The 11,063-nt window shown below is 44.8% G+C and overlaps 1 protein-coding gene across 4 annotated transcripts in view; it reads left to right on the top strand.

Annotated features, from left to right (window-relative positions):
- The first annotated feature begins 365 nt into the window (after positions 1-365).
- Positions 366-11,063, top strand: part of LOC111237602 (aftiphilin-like) — an 18,108-nt gene continuing 7,410 nt past the window's right edge. For 2 of the 4 annotated variants that reach the window (XM_022766749.1, XM_022766752.1), the window contains exons 1-5: positions 1,866-2,032; positions 5,201-6,874; positions 9,001-9,146; positions 10,211-10,340; positions 10,477-10,533. In XM_022766749.1, the coding sequence (XP_022622470.1) occupies positions 5,237-6,874; positions 9,001-9,146; positions 10,211-10,340; positions 10,477-10,533 (1,971 nt within the window). In that variant the 5' untranslated portion in view covers positions 1,866-2,032; positions 5,201-5,236. Of the gene's footprint in view, positions 532-1,865; positions 2,033-5,200; positions 6,875-9,000; positions 9,147-10,210; positions 10,341-10,476; positions 10,534-11,063 lie in introns of those variants that run through there. The other 2 variants (XM_022766750.1, XM_022766751.1) reach the window with 2 other exon arrangements.

Consider the following 11,063-nt stretch of genomic DNA (forward strand, 5'->3'; position numbering starts at 1 on the left):
ATATATATATATATATATATATATATATATATATATATATGTAAAACACAGAAAATTATAAACATTGACAGATGATTGATTATGATTATACAGTAATGCAAATATCAACAATAATATTAAATATAATATAATAAAAGGCTTTTTTTTTACAGATGTAATCACACAGAAACATGCACAACATAGATTGTTTCTCTCAGATTAAGAAATATTTTAATATATTTAATCATATTTTGATTAAATATAGAATGTATAATTGTCTGTGTCGTTTGTTTGTGTTATTTTTACTCGTTAGATATTTCTTGTCCGCCTCGGTCCGTGCTCCGGACCCTAACCGCTCCGCTCTCCGGCGGTGCATGCTGGGGGACTGAGGCAGGGCAGCAGCAGCAGCAGCAGCAGCAGCAGCCGGCTGAGTCAACCTTCACTTCTGCTTCACTTCCAGCCGTCCTGCTCTGTGCAGCCGGCTCCAGCTGACAATCTGCGGACAGTACTGTCTCTAACCGAGTCATGGACATCGGTGGACGACAGCTCACGGTTAGTTCAACTGTTTCTGTCGGTAACGGAGGCACCGGCTGTCAGACCGAGCCGGACGGCGAGAGACGCTAAAGCTAAAGCTAACGCTAGAAGCTTGTTGTCAGTATTAGCTAGCTGCGCAGTTAGCTGAGGTGTTGACTTCTCTCTGACTTGTATCTGAAGCTTCAGGTGTTTTTTAAGCCTTTTTAAATCTGAGATGTGACCGTGTGTTTTTTGTAGTTCAACACCGGAACCGACTCGGTAAAGTGGAAAACAACATGATGAGACGTTAACGGCTAACATCGCTCATAGCAACACGGTGAATTCAGCTTTTCCACACAGGCTAACCGAGCTATCTCTCTCTTTTGACCAAGTGATTTGATTGGACGAGGGGCATTCCAAATGAGTGCTGATTTAAAGTATAACAGCACTGAACTACATGTATCACTCTGCTTTACAGGTGTTCTATTAACCATTAATTGGCGTTACATTAACGGCCGTTATCTATCTCAGATTATAACAACCTTTGCAAAGATGAATATTCCAGAAATAACATTTGATGATCGTCAGAAAAGGGAAAAAGCCTGGGTATTTCAGTGCACACCTGAGGTAACGTGTAGACAAAGTAGCAAGCTAATGTGCAGTGTGTAGGTCAGGGAAATGTTTATGTGTTGCTTAGCAACAGTCAGTACCAGTCCAGTTGCGGAACTATTTGTGTTGACGTAGACAAATAAATGATAAAATAAACAAACAGATCATAATCTGTTGTTGCTTATTGCACTAATATGGCGGAGAACTGTTGTATAAAAAACATCACAGTGAGGGAGAGATGTTGTTCTGAATATCAACACTGTTGTGATTCGGTCACAGGTTCAAGGCCGCAAGACCTTAATCAGTATTAATCTGAATGTATGACGACACTATAACATACCTGCATTTTTTATTAATTAAAGGACATGTACAATAATTAAAGAAGAATAAAAAATAAAATTATATAAAATATATATATATATATATATATATATATATATGTAAAACACAGAAAATTATAAACATTGACAGATGATTGATTAATGATTATACAGTAATGCAAATATCAACAATAATATTAAATATAATATAATAAAAGGCTTTTTTTTTACAGATGTAATCACACAGAAACATGCACAACATAGATTGTTTCTCTCAGATTAAGAAATATTTAATATATTTAATCATATTTTGATTAAATATAGAATGTATAATTGTCTGTGTCGTTTGTTTGTGTTATTTTACTCGTTAGATATTTCTTGTCCGCCTCGGTCCGTGCTCCGGACCCTAACCCGCTCCGCTCTCCGGCGGTGCATGCTGGGGGACTGAGGCAGGGCAGCAGCAGCAGCAGCAGCAGCAGCAGCCGGCTGAGTCAACCTTCACTTCTGCTTCACTTCCAGCCGTCCTGCTCTGTGCAGCCGGCTCCAGCTGACAATCTGCGGACAGTACTGTCTCTAACCGAGTCATGGACATCGGTGGACGACAGCTCACGGTTAGTTCAACTGTTTCTGTCGGTAACGGAGGCACCGGCTGTCAGACCGAGCCGGACGGCGGAGAGACGCTAAAGCTAAAGCTAACGCTAGAAGCTTGTTGTCAGTATTAGCTAGCTGCGCAGTTAGCTGAGGTGTTGACTTCTCTCTGACTTGTATCTGAAGCTTCAGGTGTTTTTTAAGCCTTTTTAAATCTGAGATGTGACCGTGTGTTTTTGTAGTTCAACACCGGAACCGACTCGGTAAAGTGGAAACAACATGATGAGACGTTAACGGCTAACATCGCTCATAGCAACACGGTGAATTCAGCTTTTCCACACAGGCTAACCGAGCTAAGCTAAGTTAGCCAATTACACTCCATCTCAGTGAAGTGTCTCGGCCGTGTAGTTTAATTAGCTGCCCTGACCTAGCTGTTAGTCTCACTCCACTGCTATCCTACTCTATTTTCTATTCCACATCACGACTCTACTCTGCTACCCACAGTGTCAGCGAGCCTCCTTAGCCTGCCAAGCTAGATGCTAACCGATGTAGCTACGTTAGCCTCCTAGCTTCAGAGAACTACCGACGTCAGACAGGTGAAGAAAAGGTGTGAAAGTTTGTCTGAACCGACAGAGTTCGGTCGCTGAGTTGGACATAATTTAAGAGACTGTGTTAAAGCTGCTGTCACTCAACAGTCGGGGAGGGGGGGGGGGGGGGGGGGGGGGGCTGTCTGTGGTCCGGCTCAGCACGGCCCGGGTGTGAACTACCTGCTCCCAGGTATTCTGAGATAAGGCCAACAAAGCAAACAGTCGTCGTGAGACGGAGATATAATCTTCATTTTTATTTCAGAAAGACTTGGTCACACTTTGTTCTGCGGGATTTTAAATAACAAATAACAACATGGAAGGTTCCTGCAAGAACTGGTCTGATAAATGGTCCAATGACACATGAGCAGTGTATCTGGTACATTTAGAAGTAGTCAGGTTTAATCATAAAGCCCAACATCACAACCCCAGAAGCTGAGGCAGAATCACTAACTTTAAATCACTTTTTAAATCTCATTTTTATAGACTTGCTTTTATGTGATGTTGTTTTTTTTATCGTCTCCATGTCGCCCTTTTATTACTTTTACTGTATTTGTGTATGTGGTTCTATACTCTAATTGTCCTTATTTACATGAAGCGTCTTGTTTGTCCTCCCTCTGTAACTCTACCTGTATCTGTCCTGCTTTTGATTCATTTGTCAAAGCCCTTTGTAAACTCTGTTTTTAATCAGATTAGCACTGCACAGTTAGGTGAAATCTAATTGAAATCTCAACATGACCAAGTGCAATATACAAATCACAGGAGCTGCAGTTTCTATTGATGAAGGTAAAGAGTTGGCCCCGACCTACAAATCATATAGTAATAATAATAATAGTGATGATAAACTTTCTTTATATAGCACTTTTCTTAATAAAGTTACAAAGTGATTCACAGAAAGAAAAAGGGAATTGAAAACAAAAGAAAAACAAATGCATCATAAACAGAAGTAAGTCAGATGAGGATATAGATAATATTATAGAGCACTAAAGATACGGCCTGTCTGATCTCAGCAGGTCGACTGTTCCACAGTTTGGGGCTTTGACCCGGTCCCCTTTAGTCACCTGCTGACACCTGGAGAAACCAGCAATAAACGAATCATATCCTCCAGATGTACCAGAACATGTAAACATGTTTGTTTGGTACAAGACCAATGGAAATCACATTGTCATCATTTCAAAAAACACCATTCACACTGAAATCACAATATCTGCCAAAATAATTGCAATATGATTTTTTTTGCATATTGTGCAGCTCTATGCAATATAAATAAAGTTATTATTGTAAAGGCCTTACCAGAGGAGGCTCTGAGCCTCTCTTCTGATTGGCTGACTGTTTTCTGAGTGATCCAATAAAAATACAGCAGATTTCAGGTAAAAACACTCAGAGAAACCAAATCCTGCAAGGTTTGGATGGTGGGTCCAGGTGGGCGGGGCTTGGTGACTGCTTTGTTGTGACATCACAAAGTTCCAGAAGTCCTGACGGCTGGTTTTAAGGCTCAGTTTCTGAATACAGGCTGTGTGCATTTCTCTGTGGATCTGATCTTGTAAAGCTGGTTGAAGAGTCTGGACAGTGTCTTCACAAACACAAAGTCTTCCTTCAGTTTGTGTCTGTTGTGAACAGCTGATTGTTTCTGTGACTCTAACAGCATCAGGTGTCGCTCCGATACGATCATCTATGAGAGGTCGGTCGATACCGAACTCTTTGTGTGTGTTGTTATAGCAGCAGCAATAAGTATCCTACAGTAGGGACAACTGAATTACACAGTGTAATAATTAATTAATCACGTGTGTTAACTTATGTGAATTAAGACAATTATTAACAGACTGAAAAATAATTATTAAGCTATTCAATAACCTAAACCATGCAAATAGTCTAATCAATCAAAGGCAACAAGTCTCAGATCATTAACTCCGATGTTACAGATGCCGTACGTTGTATCAGTCTCACACTTTGTCAAAGTTCCATGCGGCCGACATGTTGTTTTGTTTTGGCGGCCTGTCGGTGGGAGGCGGGGCTTCACTACACAGGACACAGAGCTTCTCAGAGCGTTAACCACAGGTGATCGGTTGAAGGAGATCACTGACTACAAGCTTTAACTCGCATCTAAGGATCACATGTTTCTAATACATATCTCTAATCAGCGGCCGATCGATCGGGGCATCCCTACCCTTAATGATCAGTTTATCATTAGAATCAGAATCAGATTTATTTGTCACGACCATGACATGAGAGAGCAGCGTTAAAAACTTTCATAAGAGCAGCTTCATAAAAAAAAGTGTTGATGCAGCGAGTGTCTAATAATGGAAGAGGATTAGCACCATGTGTGAAATTCTTGTTTTTAATTCTGAATTTTTTCTTTTTTTCTTCTTTTTTTTTTTTAGAATTCTGACTTTAAAAAAATTATAATTTTTTGTCACGTGTCTCTGATCCTCTTCAGTACTTAATAACTGGATAAATGTCTGTTAGCGCTTCACTGATTCAACACGTCAAACTGATGTGGAGGTCGTGGAGCGCCGCCCTCACTCACTTCCTGTGTTGATAAAACCAGGTTTCTAAAAACATGTCGCCTGTGGTGGATCCTGTTTCTGATCATGTCTTCTCTCTCAGGTGTAGCCAGGAGGATTCGTAAACCGCCAGAGAATCATGGAGCCAGATGTGATTCGCATATACTCCTCGTCCCCGCCGCCGCTGGAGGATGGCGCAGAGGAAGAGGAAGACGAGTTTGGAGACTTCGGCACCTTCTCTGGCGTCCCGGGCAGCATCAGCTTCACAGAGTTCGACACCCCGACTACTTTTAACCAGACCCAAGCTTTGACCGCCACCTCGCCGCCCGAGCTCCTCAACAGCAGAGGGCTGATGGGATTCAGCCGCTCCTCTAATGGCACCCACAACCCCACTAACCAGCTGTCCAAGGCTAATGGCGTCGTGCCGCCGAGCCACCCGGGCAGCGGTCCCTCAGAAAGAACTGAGATGAAAAAAGTCGTCTCCAGCTCCCTGGGTTTCCCGCCGAGCGACACGGCTGGCGGCGAGCTCGCTGACTGTAATGGCGGCGGCACAGAGGTGCTCACAAACGGGTTCACGACCTTTGATGTTCAGGGAAGCCCCTCCTCACTGAATTCTGTCCACTCTCATATAAAAGGAACGTCCAGCGAGGACGCAGGCAGCGTCCCCGTCTGCAGCCCAGAGGACGATTTTGCAGATTTTGCTGCTTTTTCCAATGCTGAAGGACACGTCTGCCCGACGGCGGCCCAGGCCCAGGACCAGGCCCAGGACCAGGACCAGGACCAGGACCAGGACCAGGACCAGGACCAGGACAGTCCCACAGGGCGGAGCCATGACGAGCGCTGTACTTTAGAGCAGGGAACGACTTCAGAGGACAATGTCAGGGACACAAACAGAACTGGACCCAACACGTCCGGCTCTGACTCTATATCTGTCCCCGCCGAGACTCTGGACCGGGACTCTCTACAAAGGGACGTAGCCTTTGCACAGGAGCGCTCTGCCTCTGAGGACGCTTGCACTAATGAACCCCTCCCTCTGACCCGGGTGGACGTAGCTGACGGGGACGAATCCAAAGACGCCGCAGGCTGCAGCGAACACGACCTCTCGCCTGACGCAGCTGCAGACAGCGAGGCGGGACAGTCGGACGAGACGGAGACGGAGACGTCTTTTGGCCGGCCGCTGTCCACAGACGCTCTAGAGGAGTACGGTGACATGAGCACCACGGGCTCTGCGCCCTCTCCGCCCCTCCAGGGGGACACCGCCACACCCGCCGACCACAGCCAGCTGGCAGAGGACGATGAGGACGAGGACTTTGGGGACTTTGGAGACGCCGGCTCGTTCGGCGCTCAGGGCTTTGCTGATTTCGAGCAGCAGGAGCCGAACAGGTCGCACGGCTCTGCTGCTGCACAGGAAGCTGCGCGCACCGAGGACGACGACTTCGGAGACTTCAACTCCCCCAAGTTTCACAGCTGTGAGAGGGAGGGGGGCGATGGGGGACAGTTCGCCGACTTCCCCGTCAGTGACAGTTTCGGGAACTTCAGCTCGGCTGTGGAGGCCGCAGACGGGGAGGCGGATGCAGGATGGAGCGCCTTCGGGGAGCAGCAGCAGCAGGTGGAGGGGGAGTCCTGGGCGGCGTTCAGCACGGAGCAGAGCGTCGCTCCTCCTGCAGAGAGCAGAGCGGGAGAGGGGGGAGAGGGGGAGGAGCAGGAGGAGGAGGAGTGGCATGAAACTGAAGCTCCTGCAGTCAGCGAGGAAACCAGCAGGACGGACAGACAGTCGGTAAGAACTGGTCTGTCTGACTGCAGAGCTGATCAGACAGGAAGTGACATCATGATGATCAGGTCAGGGATCTGATATAACTCTGATAGAAATCTTAAGATGTAGATAAAATAACATGGACAGAAAATAAAAGTAGTAGTGCAAGAAATAAATAAATAAACAAACAAATAAATAACTGAATAAATTACTTTTTATTTTAAAAATGACATTTTTCTCTGGAAAAAATAAAAAGGTTTTTAAATAAAAAGCAATTATTTATTCAGTTATATATTTATATTTACACTTATTTCTATATTTGTTACCTAATGTATTTATTTTATAGCTGTATTTATTGATTTATTGAATATTGATTTAAATGGCCGTCCACACTTTTCAGTTTCTTCTTCCTGAGCTCTGAGATAATGAGCTGAGTTCATTCACTCACACACAGTTAAATTACACACCTTTTATTGTGAAAGTACATATAATAAGAGTAATAATAATAATATTAATGAACGTGATTCAAACAAAGTTCCGAAGAGGAAGAAGAAACCAGAAGAGGAAGTTTGTTTAGATTTTGGAATCAGTTCCACTTCCTGTTTGTTCACATTCACAACTGAAACCAACTTCGACATGATGAAGAGCAGGAGAACAAACTCAGTGTGCTCACACACACACACACACACACACACACACACACACACACACACACACACACACACACGTTTACTCAGAGAGCAGGCTCCGCCCTCAGGAATGTGACCTGGTCAGGTATTTGAAGTGAAGTCCAGCTCTGTGACTCAGTCTCAGCTGGAACATTGATACTGGGAGTGTGGACCAGTTTAACCAGTGTGACCAGTCCAGCAGGAAACTGGGTTTAAGGTGTGACCTCTCTCTGTCCACACCAGGGCTCTGAAGTCAGAGCTCACAGTGTAGTTCTCTTGAGGTCCAGCAGAGGGCGCGGTTAGCGTCACTGTCAGCTGGAGCTGAGGTGGCGTTAGAGCTCCACAGTAACCAGGGTGTGTAACCCTAACAAACATGGCAGCATCAACTGATTAAAACACTGATAAACTCTGAAGGAACATGGTTCAGATGCTTTGGAACCGGTTCTCAACTAGAACAGTTCTTTTCTTGAAAACTCTCATGTGCTACTTCTGTTAAATTCATGGGACCTTTTTAAAAAAGTTTTTGAAGTGATGAATTCTTGGAGCTAAACCTGATCGTTACCCAGACGTGTGTCCCTCCATGTTTTTATGCATGTTTTTATTCATTTCTACATGAACTATATTAACGCGTGGAATCACTAGAAGAGATTATTTTAGAAAATTAAAGATTCTTATTTCGGGTAAAAATGTTTTTTAGATTAGTGTAAAACTTTCAGCAACAACTGTTTACATGAATGTATATTTCATATTATCCTTTCCTGGATGTTTCAGCCCCCATCCAGTGAACAAAGAGCAGTTGGTGAGGCTTTGAAAACACGTGCAAACATTTACAATAATGGCTCCGCCCACACTGATACGTTTTAGTTTTAAAACTCAGATAGAGATAAATAAATAGATACTTTTTGTATCCCCGAGGGGAAATTCATGAAACATTCACTCACTCATCTCTTCTGCTACGTTTCCTCCTCCGTCCACACGACTCCAGGGTCTGAAGCACTTTCAGTAACTCTGCAGGACCTGTTTTATTTTGAAGATTCTGGGGTTGTGTTGTATCTGGACGGACAGAAACTAAGACCTTTGTAAATGATGAGGTCACAGCCACGGTCTCTCCTGATTGGCTCTCATCGGCCTGGACTACCAGTGGTGAAAACAACATGATAATGAATGACAGTGTTACTGACCTTGTTGTCTTTGCAGCTGTTGTTCACTTACATTCTCTGTTGTACTGCTAAATGCTAAAACACAAGCGTTGTCAAAATAAAACGGGTCCAGCAGTGTTTACAAAACCCTGGAGTCGTGTGGACGGAGGAGGAAACGTAGCAGAAGAGACGAGTTTGAAAAGGATGAGGTCTGTGTGGGCGGAGCCTTAGAGAGGATCTTTGATGAGAACAGATCAGCTCAGTGTTTCCTGAACGAGTGGTTTCTTCAGGTTCGACGAAGATCTCTCTGAAAAGCTTCTTATCGGTGCTGTGCTCTCTGCAGGCGTCGCTGTCCGGCCGTCTGGAGAAGGTGTTTCACAGCAGCTTCCCTCAGGCCGCCGCCCCCCCTGTGGAGGACCAGGTGGTGTCCCTGAAGATCCTGCTGGACCCCCCAGGAGGGGAGGAGGGGAAGAGGTCACCATGCAGCAGGTGAGTGTGAACCTAAAGATACAAGGTTCAGAAAGATTTCAGGTTAGTCTGTGACGTTTATTGATCTGATCAGTTACAGACACAGATCAATCAGATTCTCATCCGTAGCTTTTCCTCATTAGAACGTCTAAAAGCCTCTAAACCTCTGTTCTACGTTCTACATGTTGAGTTGTGTTCTTACATCATCACAGATCTTTCCATCAATTCTCAAACCAGAGAAATCAATGATTTTAATCCTGGTCACGTTTCATTTAGAGCGCCATTCTCCAGTATGGGCTGAAATACTTTTATTAAGAAGCAATAATTCAGTGGAAATGTCAAGTTATATAGGCAGCATTTTGTGTATGTATATCTATATATATATAAAGATGTAGACATTTTTTTACTCCCTAATATTGGTATCTGCACCGGCCCCAAAAATCCACTATCGGTCAGGCTCTAGTTTGTTTTGACTTTTATCTCGTTTTAAGCCACAGACACTTTTTCCACCTGGGTGTTTTCAGCTGGTTGTTTGCAGCAGATGATTTTAGTCGTCAGACGTCTGGATCTTTATCAGAGGAACAAGCTGCTCAGCTGCAGCTGCTGGAGACGTCCTGTCCTGTCTCTGAGGAGCGTGGCTCAATCTCTGATGTCTAAAGTCAAACTGTTTTATTCAGAGTTTCTCCTGGTTTAATCCCCGGTGTGTTTGTTGTGGAGAGGAGGACTCCTCTGTGGATCGTTCAGCTGCTGGTAAAAACCTGCTGAACGTCTGGTTCATGAGCGATCAGAGAAACAGTCAGAACAAAGGTTAGCATCAACCTCAGCTGCAGCTCTTCTCTGAGTCTCTGTCCTCCGTACAGCGTCGCTCAGACTCACCTGAACCACTGACACTGAAGGAATCCAAACTACAACTCCCATGATCCCCCACTCCTTCATGACATCATCCGTCGTCTGTTGTTATTGTTTTGATTGAGAGGCAGGAGTTACAGATCTGTGTTTCAGACCTGTTTCGACTGGTCGTTTATTAACTTACTCTCTGTCTCTCTGTTGACCTCGTCTTCCTCTCGTCTCATTGGTCGGTTCAGGTCTGTGCGTGGCGGTGTGTGGACGCAGCTTCAGGACATCCACGAGGCGTTCGGCCTCAGGTACCAGTGGGGGGGTTCCCACTGCAACAAAGCTCTGCTCTGCTGCCTCGGCATCGACACCAGAAACATCGTAAGTTCCTGTTGGACCCTCTGTCTCCTAGCAACAACATTTAACCAGATCTGAATCCAGTCCTTAGACGTGATTGAATCTGTGACCTTTAGTAACCTCTGCTGCAACACCACACTGACTGACTCTCTGTGTGCAGCTGTTCACGGGACAGAAGAAGCAGCCGGTCATTGTGCCTATGTACGCCGCCAGCCTGGTGAGTCTGCACATGTCTGTCCTGTCAGTCCAGCATCTTTAATATCACAAACATATTTAATCTCATTAACATCATTAACATCACAAACCACCACTGACATCATTCCTGACGTGGGTAGATCAAAGTCTCAGGTTGGAAACTGAGTGTGTGAGGAGCAGGACACGAGTTCACACTGAGTGTCAGTTTAAAAACTGAAATCATCACATCACATTTTTGTTTTGGTTTAAATTGAAGATGTCAGACTTTTTCTAACCTGTCAGAGGACGTCATGCATCACTGAGCCACAGGTGAGCCTCGGGCTTGTCACAATAAAAGCCCACTGCAGTTTTATTTTGAAAAGGAGACAGATGTGCATTTCATCTGGTGGGGGGTGGACCAGAGGACGAGTCGGTATCTGGAGTGACTGATTGTTGGTCTGCTCCTCTTCAGCAGCTCTCTGAAGTTCCTGAAACCTGCGGGTCACATGACTGATGACGAGGCAGGACGTGTGTGTGTGTGTGTGTGTGTGTGTGTGTGTGTGTGTGTGTGTG

This window comes from Seriola dumerili, unplaced genomic scaffold (assembly GCF_002260705.1).
Source record: "Seriola dumerili isolate Sdu_G_001 unplaced genomic scaffold, Sdu_1.0 BDQW01001001.1, whole genome shotgun sequence".
NCBI classification, from domain to species: Eukaryota; Metazoa; Chordata; class Actinopteri; order Carangiformes; family Carangidae; genus Seriola; species Seriola dumerili.